Source organism: Chanos chanos, chromosome 8 (genome assembly GCF_902362185.1).
Source record: "Chanos chanos chromosome 8, fChaCha1.1, whole genome shotgun sequence".
Lineage (NCBI taxonomy): Eukaryota > Metazoa > Chordata > Actinopteri > Gonorynchiformes > Chanidae > Chanos > Chanos chanos.
Window position 1 is genome coordinate 14,775,459 of NC_044502.1, and position 22,771 is coordinate 14,798,229.

The following is a 22,771-nucleotide window of genomic DNA, read 5'->3' on the forward strand; positions in this document are numbered from 1 at the left end:
CACGTTGACTCACAGTATTACACTAGAGTTTCACATTAATAAATAGAGTTACAGTCGTGTAATTATTGCATATTGTTTGAGGTTTTTGGATGTTTGTGGCTGAGATGACAGGACTGCTTTCTCTGTTTTGAGTCACTTATTGTTCAGCATGACATCATTACTGTTACTGTCCCTAGCAGTGTTAATGAAATATGTAACTGACTTCAGTTTGGTTCAGACAGCTGTTTTTCCACCCAAGGACAAAGACTTGGCCTAGACTAAATTTGATTTTGAACTGAGATTGTTGTAGTAAGCTCAATGCAGTTCCTTCCAAAACTAAGGCTTAACTCTTAACATGAAAAACCACCTTATAGATTTTACGGAGAACGATATGAAATTATCAATAAACTGACAATTTTTTTGTGCCACTTGTTAGGATAACTGTGTTGTGTAAGAGTGAGATAGTGCTGCATATATCACTGCTAAGGCTCTTTTCACATTGAAGCCTGTTTGACCTTCAGTCAGAGACAGTGTGAAACCTCGAAAGCTTGTCATTAAAAACCGACCACTACCACTGACTTTACGGATCTTCAAACAAATGCGTTTTTGATATTATTCACCCAGGCTTTTCAAATATTCTCTTATCCAAATAGTCCCTTAATCTCTACAGAATTAGAACAAGCCATCCATACAAACAAATATTACATCATATAGGTTTTTTTTGGCCCTCATGTATCATCAAATACCAGACATCATGCAGTTATGCTGTGTTATTGTAAATATGTATATATTCTTTGAAGAGGTTCTTCTGAGGAGTGCCGTTGGTATTGAAAACACCACCTGTCATTTTGAGTTTTCCATTCATTATCGAAGCATTAACCCTCTCTGGTGTGCGAACGCTTGAGAAAGACGAGCTGATTTGGACCTCACCAATGAAAAAGCATGATTAAATGTCTGGTGTACATCCGCATCAACTCTCCATCTTCTCTCCGCCTCCCTGGCTTCAGCTGGATGGAGGGAACCACGGGTCCGCTTGCTGAAATAGGCCAGGGATTAAATCAGAACCTCCAGGAGCTAGTGAAGGAGTCCAACCAACGGGGCGTGTTTGGAGCTAAAGGATGTGATCAAAAAGCTGCATAGACTCCATAATATTCTCATCCTGCAGGAGGGGAATTGTACAGGAGAATTCAAAAAAGAAGGGAGGAAGGATCATTGAAAAATAGACAGACAGACAGAAAAACAAAAATATCCAGGTAATTTGAATTTTCTCATATAAGTGGACATAGGCTATAGTTGTGATAGTGAAAACTGATATGCGTGGTTGGACTGTATAGTTTCCGTTTGGAGTTGGGTTGAGGCAGAAAGGCTCAGTAGCCACTGAATTCTATGAGCCCTCAGATATCACACAGTGTTTGGAGAGGTTTCAGCAGCAGATTGCGACAACTGTACAATAACTTAAAGTAAGTGCCTGATGAATGTTTGCGTTTAGAAAACAGTAAAATATGTAAATGCCTTCTCTAAAGTAAGTGCCTGATGAATGTTTGCGTTTAGAAAATAGAAAAATATGTAAATGCCTTCTCTAACGAGTAGAGTGGTGCATAAATGAACGGCTAATTTATTCAGCTCACGCAGGGATAAGTGGCTGCGTTTACATGCAGAGATTTTTATCGATCCGAATGAATTCGTTTTAACTGGAGATTCTGAACGTGCTATTGATATGTATTCTAAATTTTTTACTGTCATCCGAAAAACAAATCTGTAATCTGAATAAATAAATAAATAAATAAATAAAAATAAAAATACAAATAGAAAAAAATCTGCACATGCAAGGATTGGCTTTTAGTGTTAATGTTACCATATCAATGAGAAGTCAGTGCTAATAGCACAGAATTAGCATTAATTCAGTATATTACATTTGTTCACATTTGTATTTCTTGGGCCTGCCAATGATTCAAGTGTCTACATGGCTATTAGTGAGTAATATGTTTCTGTTTTACAGATTATTATACATTCTTATGCAGAAATTTCATTTGGATCTAACTTGCTTGGATAACTCTACTCTGATTTAGGTGTTTATATGAACTTTTTTTTTTTTAAATTCCGTTGGAGCTATTAGTCAGACTATTAATGGATTATTAGGCTGCATATAACCGTAGTATGTGTTTAAGAGCACATAATCCATACATACATTGATCTGGTGTTGTCTAATGAGAACGGTTTGCCTCTGTGCTGTGTGGGTTCAAATAAGATCTAATTTCAAGATATAATTAAACATTTTTAGATGTAATGAAACAACCACAGAAAAGACAAAAGTGAGTTTAAGTGAAAATGATTAGCTTTTGACTGAAAATGACTCAATGATGTTTTCAATTCAGTTCAATTCAATCCAGTTCAGTTTAGTATTTACTTATTTATTCAAATTTATTTCAGTTAAGTTTAAGTCAGCTCAACCCAGTTGAAGAGAACTAGATTGAATCCATAGTGATAAAGCTTTACTGTCCTTGGGGAGCGATAAAATATAAAATGAGTGTGGTACCTTTTGGCATGATTCCAGAAACTCCTCCATTGTGACAATACCATCATTGTTCTGATCCATTTTCTGCACGCACATAATAATAATAATAATAATAATAATAATAATAATAATAATAATAATAATCACAACAACAACAACAACAACGATAACAATAATAAATCCTTACAGAACTAAGTCCAAACTAACAGAGGTACAACACTGTCTGTATGTCTAAAAATAGCTGAGTAGGCCGAGCGACTGAGAATCAGAGGGGTTGTTACCTGGAAAAAGTTTTCCACGTGTTCCTGTGGAGCACTGTCCTCCATGCAGGGGTAAGTGTACTTCCCCATCATATCGTAAATAGACCTTATTATATCGGTCATCTCCTGCAACAATCAGATCCTATGCTCATATCTTTTTTTTTTTTTTTTAATTCCATTTCATTTCAGTCTGTTCATGTAGAATTGTTTCAGACTTTATAAGATTTATGGGTTTTGATGTTAACCCTTCCAAATCATAAAAATGCCTGAAATGTTATTTCAATAATCAACCACCAACAAAATATCAAAATTGCTGGAAAAACTGTATGATTTTGAACAGCGTCAACGCCTATCTGTCCAAAGATACAGCACTGCTCTATGTCATGTCTTCATAAAATTAAAAGTTTCCCCCCTGTTTTCTACCTCTTTGGTAACACAGCCGTCCTTGTTGAGGTCATAAAGGTTAAATGCCCAGGTGAGCCGATCGATGGCTGTCCCACGCAGAATGGTCGACAGCGCAATCACAAAGTCCTGAGAAGGGTCAAAGGTCAACAGGTCAGAGAAGGGAAGGCTCATAATACTAGAAACATTAAGATGCTGTAACTATGGGAAGGATGTGAGAGATATGCAACCACCTAAAAAGGACAAAATGTGGAGAATTTCTCTGTTCAAGAGATTTATACAAGCGCTACATGACAGGAATGTACATCATTACACTACATTACATTTATTTAGCTGACGCTTTTATCCAAAGCGACTTACAGTTGAGGAAACAATTCAAGCTCCTGTACAGTGAGAGACAGATGAATAGGTGCTAGTATTACATCTGTTTAAAGTGCAAGCAATAAGTGTGTTTTCTTTCAAGACAGAGGCAGGAGAGTAGGTAGAGAAGAACACAGTAGGTGTGGGTGAGGCGTGTTAGGGTGTTAGATGTTAGTTGTTAGGAGAGGAGGTGCTCTTGGAAAAGGTGAGTCTTTAAGAGGTTCTTGAAGATAGAGAGGGACACCCCTGCTCTGATGGCAGTCAGTAGCTTGTTCCACCATCGGGGAACCATAAACAAAAACAGTCTGGACTGAGATTGCTTCGTGTGTAGGGATGGCAATGCCGGAAGATGTTCCTTAGAGGAACGCAGTGGGCGAGAAGGAGCATAAGCCTGTATTAGCGAGTTCAGGTAGATGGGTGTAGACCCAGAAGTCACTCTGTAAGCAGGGATTAGTGTATTGAATTTGATTCGGGTGGCCATGGGTAGCCAGTGGAGGTCGACGAGTAGCGGTGTGACATGTGCCCTCTTAGGTTGACTGAAAACCAGAGGTGCCGCTGCGTTCTGGACCATCTGTAGAGGTTTCACTGTGCATGCCGGGAGACCTGCTAGAAGGGCATTACAGTAGTCAAGCCGAGAGATAACCATGGCCTGTACCAAGAGTTGGGTGGCATACTGATTTAGGTTAGGCCTGATTCTCCTTATGTTGTAAAGGGCAAAGCGACACGACTGAGAGACCAACGCAACATGGTCAGAGAAGGATAGCTGGTCATCAATCATGACTCCCAGGTTTCTCACTTCCTTGGCTGGGGTTAGGGATGAAGAGGCAATGAAATGACCAAGAGGTCGGTCTTGGAGAAGTTTAGCTGAGGGTGGCGTTCTTTCATCCATGTGGGTATGTCTGAGAGACAAGCCGAGATCCACGCTGAGACCATGGGGTCATCTAGCAGGAATGACAGGTATAGCTGGTAATCATCTGTGTAGCAGTGATATGAGAAGCCATGTGAGCGGATAACCAGACCCAGGGAGGTGGTGTATACTGCAAAGAGAAGGGGTCCCAGCACTGAGCCTCGGGGCACTGCTGTGGAGAGGCGATGGGATGTGGACGTTTGTCCTTGCCATAATATGTTGAAAGTGTGCCCAGTGAGGTAGGATTCAAACCAAGAATACACTTTGCCTGAGATCTCCCATATCAGAGAGAACGGATAGCAGGATGCATTAGTTGACTGTATCAAAGGCTGCTGATAAGTTCAGCAGAATAAGCACTGAGGACTGACCTGCAGCTCTGGTTGCCTATAGGACTTCTGTCACAGACAACAGAGCTGTTTCAATGGAGTGGCCACTCTTAAAGCCTGACTGATTTATATCAAGGAGGTCATTCCGAGTGAGGAACTCTGAAACCTGTTTGAAAGCCTCCCTTTTTGAAACCAGTGAAGTATTTATCACATGCGTGACTGCTGGCACAATGGTGGGTGATACAGCTTGAAGCAGGTTGGTGGGAATGGGGTCCAGTGGGTGTGTAGTAGGACAGCTACATGTCAGGAGCTTAGATACCTTGCTCTCAGTGAGGGGGGTGAATGAGGGAAGTAATGCACCTTTAGCCGCGGGGAACGGTTGTCTCCAGTGGTTCAGAGAATAGGCTACTGATGACCGCCACTTTTTCAGTAAAGACAGAGGCAAAGTTCTGTTCCAAGTTCTGTACATCTTCTCTGGAAAACTTTCATAAACACGCAGCGTTGCGGTGGTTACCCAAAGAAAGTAATCCATAATGAATTAATTATTACTTCTCTCAAACTGTAATGGGATTAGTTTACACATTACTTTCTGGAAAAAGTAGTTACACTACTCAGTACTTTTCTTTTCAGTTACTTGCTAAAAACCTATACAAATCTACAAAATGCATAGTACAAGGATGACACCAAGACACCATAAATGTCTCTATTCTATGTGCTGGCCAGAGGAGGATGGGCTCCCCCTGTTGAGTCTTGGTTCCTCCCAAGGTTTCCTCCTCATGTACACTTCATTAGGGAGTTTTTCTTTGCCACTGTCATGTCAGGCATGTTCACTGGGTGTTTAGGCACTGGTCTCTGTAAAGCTGCTTTGAGACAATTTTTGATTGTAAAAAGCACTATACAAATAAAGTTGAACATCTCAAAGAAAATGGAACAGACTTTTTGAATGTGTTTTAGTAAATATTAACTCAATGTATTTCCAAATACATGCAAGCTCCACATTAGCCACTGCTATGTTGACTTGAATACGTCAGCTGTTGCCGGTAGTGACGCACATAGGGCAGGCAGGGATGGGTATTATTGTACAGACAAAACTTATGTTTTGAATGTGTCACAGAATTAATATTCTTCACTTAAAAATACATGTGTAATGCAAGTACTGAAAGTGAAATTAACTAAGTAACTGTAATGTGATAGCAAGAATTTGGACTGTAGTGCATTATACTACTTCATTACAGAGGAAATTGATTAGATTTCAGTAACATGTTATCTTGTACTGTGTTACTGTTGATAGTGTAGATAAGTCAGGATCAGGTGTTTTTCACAGAGTACAGAAATGATAACAGCACTCGACTGTACTTTTTTCGAGGTCGGTTTACAGATGCAACCTCTCTATTTTATATTAGTTTATTCTGTTGTTCTGTTTGATTTGGGCTGGACAGTGCTGTCGTGACACTCAAATTTCCTTCGGGATTAATAAAGTATTTCTTATCTTATCTTATCTTGTCTTATCTTATCTTACAATCATGAGCAGGTGTGAGCTCACCTCAAAACTAACGACTCCATTCTTTTGTCTGTCAAAGGCCTCAAACAGGAAATGGGCATACGTACTTGAGTCTGTGGGAGGTGAAATATCGGCACGTTCAGTTAGGAAGAACATCTGACAGCAAGAATAACTATAATCATCCAGTTGAAGTGTCCCCTCACAGCACACATGCTTACATTCACATGCACAGCTTCACACACACGTACATACAAGCACACACGATGCACAGACATGTGCTTGCACATACACACACTCACACAAATACATGAAAATAGACACACACACACATACACACACACATACACACACAGAAACACATTTCAGGTAATGTAGGTTGCATTAAAGACTGGTAGTGCAGCCCAGTGATTAGTTTTTGCTGTGGCTGAAATACAGGGTGCTACTCATCTGTGCAGAGCCACAGGTCAGTGGCCTTGGCTCTGTGATTATTACATATTCTGAGTCCCTCTGTGATTAGAATGGTGAAATGGTAGCACACACAACCATCAAGACAATGATCTGAGATGTAGAGAGAAAGGTCACTCACCTCCCTGAAGGAAGAACTGGGAATAGATGAACTTGAATGTCTCTTCATCCACTATGCCATTAGGGCATTCCTGCACACACACATGGACGCACACACACATGCAGGCACGCATGCACACACACACACACACACACACACACACAAATGGAAAAAGAGAGAGAAAGAGAGAGAGAAATATAAATATCTTAGTCATATTTTTATCAGTTGGGATAGCTTGTACTACTAAACATAATGTTTTGTATTTTGTCTCTAAATTCATGATGATGATTATTATTTGCAATACTCATTATTTCCTCTATGACTTGTTTCATATCTTCTGATATCCATAAATGTGAAATTATGGAAGTTATCTTTCTGTTTGTAACACTTTGAAAAACAAGAAATAACGATCATAATAAGAAATCTCAGTAAAAGCGTCAGATTAATGCGGTGAATGAAGTAAATATTATGTTGAAGATACTATGTGGAAAGACTGTTTTGCGTACATTTTTGAAACTCCTGTAGAGGATCTGCAGCTCCTTCCTGGAGAACCTGGTCATGTCCTGCAGCTTCTCCAAACCCTCTGGTCTGTAACACACTGTGGACACCTGGAAGTCCTCATCCACGCTGTCTGTGTGTGTGTTTGTGTGTGTGTGTGTGTGTGTAAGGGGGAGAAAGAGAGAGAGAGAGAGAGAGAAGGGGAGAGGAAGAGAGAGAGAGAGAGAGAGAGAGAGAGAGAGAGAAGCGGAGAGGAAGAGAGAGAGAGAGAGAGAGAGAGAGAGAGAAGCATATGATAATGTTAGGGAAAATTGCTCTTGGAGTGACTCTGTGGTAGACTTGTGCTCAGTTGTCTCGGGGAAGCAATGAATTATCTACGCATGTGAATGACTAATCCTAAAGATTACTTCATAAGATCATTCTATTCTCACTGTCTTTTTTGAAAAGGTTTTTCTTCTGCTCTCTTGAAAGTGGTAGAGGGAGAAAAATATGGGCAGACCAGTGGTGAGTCACTTGCTTTGATTGACAGAAGGGGCGGAGTCAGTGTGACAGCAGGGCAGCAGTTTGAGGAAGCGCTGCTTTACAGTTTTTTTGCTTTGACTGGTGGGAGGGTTACCTAAAATTGACCAGTTGGAGAGAAGATTAGTCCAGAGTTTCTTATATATAGTTAATTTTTACATATCATTAATAAATACAGCAATATAAATTGATCAAATAAGACATACATGGTGTTAAACAAGGGGTCCTGATTCAGGAATTTCATCATGTAAACCACCGTAGTTCTAAATGTACTCAACTAGTTATCACTGCAGGAAATTAATTGCAATATATCCTCTATTGCTAAATGTAGCCTGACAGAGAATTAGAACAATTATTTATTAAAGTATACTTTTAAAGCAATGGCCCTCTTTAGCTACGTTTACAGATACAGTAATACAGTAATACGTTTTTACAGATACAGTAATATATTATTCCTACTGAAAATAAGATTGTAAAAGTTAAAAATGGTAAAGGACATTGTTATTTGCTGACCTGGTCGTGCCTGGTTTTCTTTTCTAAATTACAGAGTAAGGGGAGTATTTGTTCACTTGCATGCAGTACCTACTTATGCCCCTTGGTAGCAGCGCAGCGCTTACTATTTTGGCCCCCGCTTATGAAACTGACACTAATATTTCAGATTCAGACTCTTGGCTGGGACCTGGTGGAGACCTGTTTTCTTTCTGGTGTTGAACTTTGGAGAGCATTTTAAATGCTGAGTATTGCTGGAGGTAGAGCTGTTAAAATTGCCTTTTGTGAGTGGAAAATGACTTGGCTGATGTGAGTTTGTACTGTGTCTTGTGTAAATGCCAAATTCAGAGAGGAACAAACTGTCTTGATCATGGCCTTCAAAATGTCAGTGCTTCATACATGTCCTTTATAAAGTGATCTGTTTTCACTCTGACCTTAAGGGTCTTCACTTCCAGCCATTATCAGAGCAATGCTACGCAAACACGCAAACACACACACACACACACACACACACATACACAGTTCACACCTAAAACGTCATCTCCATGGTAACCAGTGGAGGGAGCAAATACAAAAGCATACACCCTGTTCTTTACGGTTGAGGTATTCTCGGATATACAGCATACAGCTTCTAGGAACTCAGCACAAAATCAAACCAAAAAATGGAAAAACATTTACTGTCACACACACACACACTTAGAAAGCTTCTTAAATAAGCATCCAGGTAGCATGTAGGAAGACCAAGTCAGACATCATACTTCAGAGTCAACACAACACTTCAGCTGAATAGCGAACCTTTGAACCAGATCTCTGAATGTTTACACAGGAATGTCACTGACAACAACAGCTCCTCTATTGCAGATATGCAGCAGCCTTGTCAAGGTCAGTCTGAGTTCAAATGACTCTTTTAAAGCCCAGGTCTTCACCTAGACCACATATGCCAACATGAAATAAAACTGACTGTATAAACTGAGCAAAGTCAGTTCTTAGAGACCCACTTTAAGTGCTGTACAGCTGTCCAAACTAGACTTAAAAACTAGATTTAAGACACCTGTCAAGAATAAATATAGACATACATATATTTTTAGCCAGCATTTAAAGCCAACTTTCATTTAAAATGTCTCTTCTGAGGTTGCTTGTGAAAAGATATGAGATTTGTCCAGTTTTCTCTGTCTCTCTGGGTACAGTGACTCTACCTGAGTTGAGGGTCCCAGTGAGAAAGTGGTAGACGTGACGGATCACTCCAGTCACCCTTCCCCAGCATAGCCGCCTGCACTGACTCATTCTGGGCTGCTGGATGAGAGCAGGTTTCTTTCTTTCTTTCTTTCTTTCTTTCTTTCTTTCTTTCTTTCTTTTTTCTGTCCTTGTCAACAGGTTTGTCTTTCCTGGTTAGACCAACAGAATTCTGTTCCTCTTCTCTCTCACATCTCTGTCTTTAGTTTTCACTCTTTTTAAAGATGATAGACCGAGACCATCCACTGAGAATCAAAACTCAGGAGATGCTTTGTCTGTATGAAATCTCTCTCTCTCTCTCTCTCTCTCTCTCTCTCTCTCTCTCTCTCATTCATTCCCCATCCTCATCTCAGATGCATGTGTGACTCCACCCCCACCCCTTTCTCAGGTTTTTCTGTGACTTGGTTCTGTTTGTCTACCTCCATTGAACAGTGCATCTAATGTGGACACACATGTAAACATGCACAAATACTGTAAGCATCCAGTAAGTAGATCCAATGGTCAAAGGTCCCCACAAAACAATATGTTACGGGAGTCACTGTCACACCGGGGAATAGAAGCTAGACAGTAAGGTCATGTCTAAACTTGTTCCACTTCTTTTCTGGTAGTCTTCTCATCCTATCCTCCTGTCTGCTACATCTCTCTCTCTCTTACTCACCTCCCTTCAAATCTTCACACCATCTCACTCCTGTATTTTTATATGAATCGCTTCACCTCACTGTACAACCCAGTCCCCCCTCTTCTCATTTTGCATTCTGTCACTTTGTTTTTGTGCAGCGTTGTGTGAATAAAAGGTAACGTGCTTCTCCCTTCATTCCCTACCAATTTATGTACACTGATGTTCCATTCCATTACTGTGTTTCTGAAGTGTGAGTCTGAACATAAGTGTAATAACTTTCATCTGAGGCATGTCTAATAGAAATCCATTTTTAGATCACATCACATATTTGCTAATGGTATTGAGGGTGTAAGTCTTTTGAGAGAATTGATGACTGACTGAATATATGACTGAGTACACGGCCAGGAAAATAGGCATGGCTACCTATATTAACAGTTATAACCCTCTATCCATATATTTATTAACTGAATGAATGAACAAATGAATTGATCTCTGCTGTGTTAAATCACTACTGTATAATGGGAATTGACATAGATGAAAATCTTCTTATTTTTAGTTTTCCTTAAGATGAATGCGTTAATAAAGAATAGAACAGCTGTACGAAGACTTAAACTGACCACTGACCAACTTAGAAGTACTACAGATTAATCCATACGTAGATACACAGGAATTTTAATGAGTATAACACTGAGTAGATGGGAAGAGAGCTTTCTACTCAATTTGAAAGGCAGAATGACAGAAAAAAAAACAGGAGGAAGAAAGAAAACTGGTGAACTGGTGTGAGAAAGAAAGCAACAGAGGGCATGGAGGAAAAAAAAAGATTTAGTCTCACTTGCTCGCTCGCTCACTTTCTCTGTCTCTTTCTGTCCCTAGATGTGTGTGTATCTGCCAATAAATGTGAATAGATTTACTCTCTCTCTCGCTCTCTCGCTCGCTCTCTTTCTCTGTCCCTATATACATGTACTAGGGGTGTGCATCTCCCTCTTGTAAGACGATCCGATACATATCTAGATACCTGGGCTACGATTCGATTTAGGTACGATACATTTTAATACGGAACGATTTGGTGCGATTCGATTCGTGTGATTCGCTGCGATTCAATCTGATACAGTTATTTTCCGTTGTAAATTAAAATAAGCCGATTCTATAAAAGTGGCATTGCTTACCTTCAAATAGATATATTTCATAGAAGACCTGGGAATCCCAAGTATTTTTTTTTTTTTTAGGCACGGGAAAAAAAGAAGACAAATGTATCATTTCAGAATCGTATGTCATTATAATTTGATGATTTAATGGTGCACTGTAAACCGTGTCGGCGTTGTCGGACATGTTCTTGTTTTGACCTGTCAAGCAACGCTAACGTTACTCTCCTAAAAGGTAAAAGGTCAATGTAAGAGGCTGAGCAGATTTATTAGCGAATGAGAGGTGGTCATTATTATTTTGAAAGTAACATGACTTGTAACGTTAGATCAGTGAGTCCTCAGCAGCACAGATTATTCTAAAGTAGAATTAGCAACAAAGCTTAAGTCAGCCGATTCGTAACTTTAGAATCGGACCATCGACCAGTTCATAGTACATTTAGGTCGATCCAGGGGTCCGCGTATCGATGTAGCCGCATCTTTAACATTAAAACCGGTTTCCGATTGGTGAATCGTTACACCCCTAATATGTACCCCATATATATAGTGGAAAACAAACTTCTCTCTCTCTCTCTCTCTCTCTCCTTGTCTCTGAACCCATTGTATAACACACACACACACATGCGCACATACAATACTTCGACCACATTCAAGGCCTTTAATTAGTTGATCCATAAATGGAGAGCCTCTCTGACATTGGCAAACACAGGTGAGAATTCAACTCAACGCTTGTGCTCAATAAAATAGTTAGCTCTGGCGCCCTCTGTGGGAACATCCTGTTATAACATGCCATAGTCAGAAGGTCTGGGTTCAGTTTAATCTTTGTTTTCCTTTTACATGTATGTTATGTGTAAAAACATGGCAATATAATATAGTCAGAAATGAAAGAATCATATTTTATATGTACAGTTTTATTAGAATACTTTCAAATAATCTTCATAAATTTAGTTATAAATTAGTGTAATTTTTGGTGGAGTGGTGGTAGTACTCCCTAAATTCCACTAAGTGGCAGTATTACGCTATTGCAGAGTCAGCGGTCATTAAAGGGAAAAATGGTTTTCCATTCACAACAATTGACATTTTCAGATAGGAAGTAAAAGTAGTAGCAACTTGGGGTATAAAATATTTGTAGTTTTCCCAGTACCCTGAGGTTGCATTCCATCACACTAACTGAGGTGTTTAATTTAGTCTATACGCCACAAGTACAAACATGGGCAGTTTACCAATACACTAATAAGACAAACAAACAAAAATCAGTCTGTGTATGTGTGCGTGTGAGAGAGAGCAAGAGAAAGAGAGAGAGAGAGAGAGAGAGGTTTATGTGCTGTTACTGGATAATTAGGTTCCTTCACACACACACACACACACACACACACAAAAAAAACAACAACAATACAACAACACTTAACCAGTTAGACATTAGTGTGAAGGGTCATGGAGTGTTAAGAGGTTAGTGTTCAGGCTATGAGGAGGGCGTGTCAGTGTTAGGATGATGCAATGATAATAAAAGGATGAGCGTTTTTAAACTGAAAACTGACAAAGATCAGAATAGCTGCCCAGCTGCCAACCTGTCTTGCCCTGGCCCTCACATGGAAAAACAAACAGAAGTCTGACTGTGTGCTACTACATCACACAAACACACACACACACACACACACATCCAGGTGCACGCTTGCGCGCGCACACGCTCCCATACACACACACACACACACATTTGTATCCAGGTGTCTGAATGCAGACACACACACACACACACACACAAACACACAGAGATCCTGGTGTATGCACACAACATGCGACTAGCAACAAACAAAATTAAACACACGACACAGAACACGCAACAAATATGTAAAAGGTACACTTACAGTTGGTACACAACTAAATACACGCACATACAACAAACATGTACAGGATATTTTTACACTTGGTACACAACTAAATACACACACGCATACAACACAAACATACACACACACAAGACAAACATACATATATAGACACAAGAGAAGCTCTGTTTTTTTTTTATGTCATGATAAATGAATGTTTTTTGCATGCACTCTTGGGCACATTTCCCTGTGTGGAAAATTTAAGTGTGCATTAAAGAAGGCACTGAGCTTTAATACATAAGTGATTTTATTACCTTTTCATGTAAAACAAACCGAACACTTTAAGGAAATGTGATCAGAGCATTCAAACGAGTGCAATTAGTGAAATGAGATTCAGGGAACTCATATGAGAATAACAATGTGCTGCAACATTAAACTCTCTCTCTCTCACTCTCTCTCACACACACACGCATATACAAACACTCATACACTCACCACTCACACACAAGCATTCTGGTTCTGCTGTGTCCAAGGGGACTTAATGGATACATATGGTTGTGTGCGTGTGCGTGTGCGTGTGCGGGTCTGAGAGATGAAGAGAGATTGAAATAACCCAGGTGTATATAAGGCTGTGTTCTCTAGCATGACTAATTCAATATGCCTGTATTCTCCATCTAAACAAACATTAAACATATACTCAGAATGCTGCCCCACAGAAACAGTGCTATCTCATTCATTCATCATTCTCTAAGCCACTTATCCTAATTAGGGTCGCGGGTGGTGCTGGAGCCTATCCCAGCGCTCATTGGGCGAAAGGTGGGGAAACACCCTGGACAGGTCGCCAGTCCATTGCACAGACAAACACATTAACGCACAGGGGCAATTTAGTATCTTCAGTTCACCTTACCTGCATGTCTTTGGATTGTGGCAGGAAACGGGAGCCCCTGGAGGGACACTGGGAGAACATTCAAACTCCACACACCCTGGCCAGGAATTGAACTAAAGACCTTCTTCCTTTGAGGTCACAGCGCTACCCGCTGAACCACCCCCAGTGCTATCTCAACACATGTTAACACAAAGCAGTATTAAGTGTGTATAAGGTCTAGACCAGGCCATAATTGATAACAGCATCAGTAATATACACATAGACATATAAACACAGACGTTTACTGCCATGTCTCCTGTGAAGTAGAGGTGAACCAGAGGCTTATTTTTGTCCATTCCACAGAAGCACCTGGAAAGAAGTTTGAGCTTGCGCGTAACTGTAGTTTTAAGGTGCCATATATTTTCCATGCTTTCTCAGTACGCTTAAAATATATATAGCCCCATGCACTATTGAACTGATGTGTAAGTGGTTCACACACACACACACACACACACACATACACACCATGAAACTGTGATCATGTTGAAGGGAAAGACTTTAATGGTTTATGAGCTGGGAGAGAGAGTGGGGGGGGGGGGGGGGGGGGGGGGGCGACAGTCATAAAAACAAAATGGGATTAAGAAGAGTGCTTGAGCCCGCGGTGCTGTCAGGTCAATTCAAACGCTCAGAGGGAAGATAAAAGAATGGAAATGGCTGTTTGGGGTTTAATACAGAGAGCTAACAGGGACAGATCAGAGAACGCCTCTAGATAAGTATCAGCCAATCTAATAAAAATAAAACAGTCTGTCTCAGGAGGACAACAATGAGATAGACACACAGATTCTGAGATAGATAGATAGATAGATAGATAGATAGATAGATAGATAGATAGATAGATAGATAGACAGACAGACAGACAGACAGAGAGAGCGAGAGGGAGAGAGAGAGAGACCTCTCTGAGACCTCTCAGCATCCTCTGGTTGACAGTATAGTTTATGTTCAAATGGACTATTTAATATATACTATACATAGAACAGATTACATTAAGTTCAAGAGGAAATGATATCTTCTTAAGGTTATAAGGTTAAGGTTGTTTATCTAAATGCCTGGTCAGTAAGTGTTGCAGAGTTCTTAAATGTCACAATGACTGATGGTGTCTGTGGACTTATGGACTAACAGAACCTTTTGCTTTCCGTTTAAAGAATGTCCAACAGAAGAGGAGAAGAGATAAACGAAAGCGTGGGGGCATGTGTGAAAGTGTACCCAGGGATGACGGTTCACCGGGAGTGTAGTCAGGGCCTGTAACCTCTGTCATGTGACCTGTCATTTGGTAATGGAAATAATTTTGTGATTTAATAAGTTGAATGAATTTAGGTTTAAGTGTCATCCTGTTTCATTTAACACCCCCCATATGCACATTATTTTTAAGGTTAGATTAGGTTGATTATGTTGGCAGAAACATGTGTGCTGGTTGTCAGAATGTGCATCTGTAACACCAATAATCTTATCATAATAAAGCACAAAACAAAACGTTTTTTTTCACTCTTTCCCCACTGGTATAGCATGTTATTCCGAACAGTGGAGTCCTTACACCATGTCTTCCAAATCCTTGTTTTGTGATAATGTAAAGTGTTGGTGTTCTACCTGTGGCAGAATTAACGAGAATATAATCTGTGTCTTGGTCAGCATTCATCGGTCAGTGCTGTTTGAAATGTATTTGCCAATCAAATGTAAAGACTGACATGATCAAAAGGCATTCTTGGCATTTCTGGATAAAATACAGATAAAACTAAAGAGTGAGTGATATTTTTAATCACAGATTCTGTTCATTCAATGACTAATTTGCTGTGGGAAAGGAAGACAGAACAATGAGAGTTTTTTTATACTAAAACTGAGACATGCCTTACCCTCCAGTTTCCATTTTTCACACTGTGCCTCATTACAGACAGTCAGACAGTGTGTGTTCTATTCTTACAAACAGTCTCACCTAAATTACACATCATCCAAATGACCTCCAGTCCTGGACTGAAAGATTCATTTAGTCCCAGGATGATCACAAATATTCATCATTTTGAAGTCTCAGTGCATTTATTCAGTCAGTGCAGTTTCCTGATTATGATTATGCCAACTCTCAGAGTGAGAAACTAGAATATACTTACTTATTTATTTAATTACTAAAGAACAGTGTTTATTTTCTCCTGAAACCACCAGCTGCTTTCTCTCTGTTTTAGGAGTGGGTCATTTTATGGCTAATTAGTTCATGAAAATTAAAACTAATGAGAAACAGAGCAAACAAACTTAACTTATTCTGAAAATACTTCAGGTCTGGGGTTCAATGAAATCAACAACAAAACAAATTCACATTGATTGGATTAAGTTTACACAAAACAGCAAGGTTATAATCAAAGTGACTGTTTAACCAACGGTCATATGATTATAAAAGAGATGCTTGTTTGCGTAGTTTTATGTGTTTAACCCCACATAAGATTTTGTTTGGATTATGCATGGTGACTAAAGCAATGGGCCTATGATTCTCCTGTTAAAGATTAATTAAATATTCATGAAGCTATACAACAGGATGAAAGCGACTGAACAGTTGTTTCACAAAGACAAACTAAATAGATACATTAGGCCTACTTCCCTCTTTTTCGCAGTCATTATAGGAGAATAACAGCCTGGTCTAAGCATCTGCATTTAACTGAGAGATTCACAGAACGGTGTTGGCTTAACATCACATTTAATTCACGTTAAAAGAAGATAGAGGCCCTGCAAAAGAGTGGCATACAATGATTGGAAACTGAAAAAAAGCTTTTCATTGAAACACAGATCTTTTCTTTTGATATCATCGTTCGGTTAATGAGATTTACTCTGAGTAACATGCCTACACAAAGAGCATGTCGACCGGAATGGGACTTAATCCCGAATCAAGAATGAGACTGATATTTCTGATGAAAAGCACACAAAAACGATAAAATACTCAACTCAGAAAAAACAGCCTTGAGAAGCCAGTCGTGTAAACTGAAAAATGACAGAGGATGAGAGAGGGCGTGGCCACCAGCACTTTATCTAAAACAGAGTAATCCTTAAGAGAGAGAAGTGGAGTGAGGACAGGCAAGACAAGCGCATTTTGGAGCAGCGAATCACAAATGCGGTCATGCCATTAATTCACACTCTGTAAGTTCACAAAACGCAGCAAAGAAGACACGTAAACACGTTCGCTTAAATAAAATAAATCAATGTAATCGCTACTGTCCCCTCACTTACGCTAATGCAATGTTGTCCAGTAAGGACATAAATTTTGTATGGACTTAAGTTAGTTATCAGTTAACAATTCGGTATTTTCCGTGTAAAGGAACGACGTTTTTTAACATATACAAAGAGGTCTTGAATGAACAAAAATCACGGATTTATTGGGCGCCTCACAATGGTGATAACAGATACAGTGCCAGATCAGTAAGACCCGGGGAGCACACCCCAGGTCAGCAAACACTTCAGTAAAAGAAAACTTGACATTCAAGAGTAAGGAATCTATCAGTTAGCGATATAGTACTATAGAACCATAGTTTATTACAGTTGATTGTACAATCAAAGGACAGTTTAAAAAAAAAGACTTACCCGTGAGAAGGTCTTTAGAGCCCTCTAATTCTCGCGATTCAGAAGAAAGGCTCTGATTTCCAGATTTTGTCTTCATCTTTTGTGATTACTGACAAACCACTTAGCTGAGTGCTACAACTAAATATCGAAAAATGTTCAATTAAAACTGCGTAAGTGGGAGGTAACTAGTTTAGAAGGACGAAAAACAAAAAACGGAAAACCGACCTCCGTTTCCACCTCTTAAAGTAAGCTAGTGCTTTTAGTGTTCCACTGCGTTTTACGCATAATGCAGGTATTAATTTCTGCTAACATCATCCTATAAAGGTTTCTAGAACTTGTAAATTGTGATTTTTCACTTCTTACATCTGTTGGCAATGCCAAGCGACCGTGCCTCTTTTCACTAAGCGCGGAACTTCAAACTTACCTTTGCGCACAGGTGCACTGACCGTTAAATCGGAAAAATTAAAAATGTGCAGGGATGTTCTGTGTACAGTTTAACATTCAGTCTTTCAAGTCTTCGAAAATAGTAAAAATCTAGAAATGTAGATGAGTAGCAAAAGGTGGCGAAAATGGTCTTGTATATTATTTTCCGTTCTCTCCAGGTCCCTACGTTGAAAGAGGTAAACGACTGATGTTTTCTCAAAGTTCTGAACCGGTTTTAAATGTCCCGAGCGACCTGAGCGGACTGCATAATATTTTCAGGCGAAGCGTGTTCAAAGCACGCGTCGCCCAGAAGCGGAGTGGTAGGGAAATCTTGCGTGTCTCCGTTATTGCATAATATACTCGGTTTGGTTCGCTCGGGAGCTAGAAACACGCGCTCGGGCTCTTCAGGGAGAGAGTGACGTGAAGACAGTCACAGATCAGACCTCGCCAGGGTAGCAGAATTTAACTCTTTAATTTACGAAGTGGCTTGAATGATAATGATAATGATGGTAATAACTCTTGTCATTCCACCTTTAAAAGTCAAAACGACTCCGACACGAAAGCAGTTCGTTGGCAGGATAAATTAATCTAATTTTGAAGGTGTTTCTTTAAAGCTTTGGCATGATTGCTTGTTCTTAGTAGCTTAACCTTGGTTAAACAAGGTAAGTAAGTAAGTAAGTAGGTAAATAAAATGCAAAGCTGTACAGAAATTTTGCTTGTGATTTAAGTGACGTCGTCCATCAGACTAGACATGCTCAACACCTATGGCCTTTTGCAGGAAGAAATGTTTAAATTAGATAAATTATAGTAAAATAAATGCCATGATGAGAGGACTTCTGTCCGTGGGACTTTAATCTCTTTAAAAACAAATCATTTTCCACATTAAAGTTTGCATTCATGCTAATTGGTTTTGACAAGGCAGCTGGAATACAAGACCAAAGAATGGGAAGAGACAGGAACGGAACCGGCTGGCAGCTTCTGCCCAGGAAGCTTTAAATCGCACATGGCACAACTAAACACACTATGAGGCTTTTGATCACTCAGACCGTCGTTTTACTGAGTGGTGGGACAGAAGGAACACTATACTGTACAAATTAGGTGATAGTAAAATGTTTTTCCATAGTATCAGCAAAGTGTGGTCTTGTGTTTTAGAGTCGAGGATTAGACAATTCGAGATGACAGTCATTGAGTGAGTAATCTTAAAACGGTGTGTGTGTGTGTGTGTGTGTGTGTGCCAATGACAGCTGAGTGCAAGGCTTCACTTGAAGTACAAGTGGTTCCAGTGAACACATGCACACCAATGCCAAACAAACAGGCATGGTGGAAATCTATATATGATGAGGAACAGTCATGAAAAGGATGAGTGTGGAGCCTCAACTGGAGAGCTGCAGATAAAAAGATAAAACTGCTCCCAGTTTGAGCGGTTGGATTATGATGAGAGTGTCCTTACACAGACATGGACTCAGACACACACACACACACACACACACACACACACACCTCATAGCCAATCATTCATGACGAGCAACAGATAGTCAGTCTTTCCTATTGTTCCATCTGTAAAGGTAGCCTGAAGTAGAACTGTTTACACACACACACACACACACACACACACACAGACAAGCAGATAGAGCGTGTAATCTCTTCTGAGATGAATATTAGATGAGGGAGCTGATGTGTTGAAATGAAATATTATAAATACACAGAGGGATGTCATGAGCTGTCACAGTTAAGCTTTCTCCTTGGCTCTCTCTAAGCGGCTGATGATCGCCCGTTTCATTCTGCCCACCAGCTTTTCAGGAACATTAAAAAGGCATGATGGACAGGTGATAGGCTTTCAGCAGAAAATGTCAGCCTTGTGTCAGACATTATAGAGAAAATTCAGCAACGGAAATAACGAAGTTCACAGTTGTGAAAGATAATGGGGCAGCGTACAAAACACGGGGAAAAAACAGGGGCCTATATAGTGCACCTGGAGTCCATTATTACCACGGACAGCTCCCTCACTCTGACTCAGCTCTGCCCCCTGTCACACAACCTCAGTACCCTGGACAGCTCCTCCTCCCCAGGGACAGCCCCACAGACGGACCTGACTCAAAAATGGCTCACACTGACAAGCAAGTACTTTTAAAAAACGAAAGAGTCTCTCTTCATCTCTGAGCGCTCAATCTTTGGATGCCTGCTCTTGGAACGACATCTCTTCTCTTTACAACTCAGAGACGCAGCAGCCGCTGCAATTAACACCCCCCCTCTCCCCTCCATGCTGGTGCATGACTGGTATTTTGTCAGTCAGTCTAATAGCCAAACAAATTAAAACAGAGAGATTCAGACAGACATGGGATGATGTGACAGAACAGCACAGTTAGCACTGTAGGGCGCATCAGCATCTTTGTGAATTGTTGTGCCATTGCAATGAACTTGAAATGATATAATTGCAGCGTTTAATGTTAATGGTGCCAGCACATTTGTTGTGTAACCTTTGATATGAACTTAGTAGCGTTGTTTTGTGTGTGTGTATGTGTGTGTGTGTGTGTTTTCCAAGCTGTAAGCTTAAACACAACAAAACTCAGCAAATTCACAGCAACAACCACAAAGTCAACAGGACTGAATATATCACAGTTGTCTGTACCATTAGTTTCCCCTACATAGAGTGTCTCTAGAGACCAAAGCAAAAATGAACAAAATGCAAAACCAAAAACAGGAGTTAATTAACTCACAGTTATGAAGTGACACATGATTTAATGATGGAAAGGAAAGGGGGGAGCTCTCCTCTCAGAAATACAAGAGAGAAAATGAAAAAGGATGAAAAGAAGAGGAAAAAAAAGGGAAGGTCAAAGAGCTGATACAAGAAGAGAAAACACAGCCAGTGGTAATTCAGTAAGGTCATAGGGTCAGAGGGATAGAGAAAATGTGAAGCGAAGAAAATGTTTAAGTAAGGTTAAAAAGAAAAAAACCCCCAACAACACAGATAGGTTAAGAGGAAAAATGTGGCAGGCTGAGATAGAGGGAAAGCAACGATAAGCCAGATCAAAGTCTGCCACCGTAAACGAAAATGAGATACTATGAATTGAAGAGAAGAGCGGATATTTAGCGCTGATATAAAGGATAAAATGTAAGAGTTTAGAATCTGATTTACATTCAAATTAGAAGCACCACACAAACAAATAAAACAGTCAAAGATCAGTAAATCTCTTTAAAAGCTGGAAAGCAGACACTAATGAGGAAGCTGATGGAAAGTCAGCCGCTTTGCTTTGTTAGCTGACATGTTATTCGTAATTTAGGATGAAGGCAACACATGATAAAAGTCCCTCTTCAAAGGGCTGTACGTTATGGCAAATTAAGGCTCAGAGCGACTTTGTGGAGACTTATCCGAGCTTTCGCTTTAACTTTGAGTCACGTACCACACTGATGAAGAAAGTGAGCATTAAGTCAGGAACCTATACGGCATTCATAGAGACCCGAGCTCTAAATTTGTTTACCTTGAATCTCTCTATCAACTGCCTGTCTGTCCTTGCACTATTAACACTAAGCACAATGCTATTCAGAGATGATGAGATGAGACATTTCTCAACCCCAGTGGCCCACATGACAAAATGAAAGCTCTCAGCTATTCATTTGTTCTCTCTCCTTACTGTTTGTATTTTTAACGTCCTTCCTTCTTCTCTTCCTCTGTGCTTTAAAGCTCTTGACTTCGATCATCTAATGTTCACCTTTGCGATTTCAGGTCACAGGACCACCCCCCCCTCACACACACACACACACACACACACACACACACACACACGAGTTTCAGTCAACTGATACTGGACATGGCTCTCAGGAGCTGAAGAAAACACTATCATTTTCCGGAACTGTGCTGTAGTTTAAGTTAGCTGTGCAACGGCACTTTCGAATATAAAGCCAAGCCACCCAGTGTCAAAGAAACAGAGACATCACTGGAAAATAATGGGCAAGCTGAGTTCAGAACAGTCATAAAGACTAATTATTTTCTCCACGGGGAGAGAGGGAGAGAGAAAGAGAGAAACAAGGAGAGAAAAAAAATAGCAACCAGACCATTAGGGGAATGTTGTGTTACCAAAATGGTTTGAAAAGAATGGATCCACACAAGCATTTTGAGTTCGAGTTTGTTTCCTTATTGGGTTAGATAACGCTCTTAGCAAAAATAGAAAAATCCATCCAGAGGCAATAATAACTGCAAAAAAACTGATCATTCTCTGTCCAAATTCATTTTTTCTTCCATCAACCAAAAATATCATCCACATTTTACACCAGCCAAGAATCCTGCCCCATCAGTAATTCTCCCTGTTTCCATGGAAACAAAGTTACCCCAGCAAGCCGAAAAACTTCTAATTCTGGGATATGAGGCAGGTTGACTGAGTGGTAACAAGATATGACTAAAACCTTGTACAAATAAATCAAAATGACTCCTACAAACTTCTTAGAAATCTTTTTTTAAGAACAGTATAGATAATGACATTTTCAACACCCCCCCCCCCCCCACCCTTAAAATGTTTGCCAAAACCTAGAGCCCCTCAGTGATGGAGGAACAGCTGGGATGGACAGTTTTTTTTCTTTTTTTTTCAATGACATGACTCTAATCTAAAATTTGTTTTGCGTACTTCATAAAAAAACCCATAACATTTCCTTCAGTGTCAGTGAGAGAGAGGGACATGTCAAAATGTACCAGCTCCTCCAGATGCTTCCATCAACAGAAAAGATTTTTTTTCTAAAACACTCTTTACATTTTTTTC

The 22,771-nt window shown here is 39.9% G+C and overlaps 1 protein-coding gene across 2 annotated transcripts; it reads right to left on the reverse strand.

Moving 5' to 3' along the window:
• Positions 1 to 1,090: 1,090 nt before the first annotated feature.
• On the reverse strand, positions 1,091 to 17,694 carry kcnip2 (Kv channel interacting protein 2). Of its 2 annotated transcripts, none has more exons than XM_030781530.1 (9): positions 17,619 to 17,694; positions 7,831 to 7,929; positions 7,322 to 7,446; positions 6,837 to 6,906; positions 6,293 to 6,363; positions 3,178 to 3,285; positions 2,776 to 2,880; positions 2,516 to 2,578; positions 1,091 to 1,138 (listed from the first exon to the last, which is right to left on the reverse strand). In XM_030781530.1, exons 1-9 carry the CDS (start codon positions 17,692 to 17,694, stop codon positions 1,091 to 1,093), a joined length of 765 nt encoding a protein of 254 aa, XP_030637390.1. The 2 variants fall into 2 exon arrangements, with proteins under 2 accessions (XP_030637390.1, XP_030637391.1); XM_030781531.1 differs by having other exon boundaries at positions 7,322 to 7,442; positions 7,827 to 7,929.
• Between the last annotated feature and the right edge of the window lie 5,077 nt (positions 17,695 to 22,771).

Excerpts from the sequence above, each read along its gene's own strand:
- kcnip2 (XM_030781530.1), bottom strand. The coding sequence starts at position 17,694 with ATGAAGACAAAATCTGGAAATCAGAGCCTTTCTTCTGAATCGCGAGAA. Across the intron at positions 7,447-7,830 it reads CGCCCCTTCTGTCAATCAAA|ACAGCGTGGATGAGGACTTC; the intron begins GCAAGTGACTCA and ends ACACACACACAG. Across the intron at positions 2,579-2,775 it reads ACGTGGAAAACTTTTTCCAG|AAAATGGATCAGAACAATGA; the intron begins GTAACAACCCCT and ends ATGTGCGTGCAG.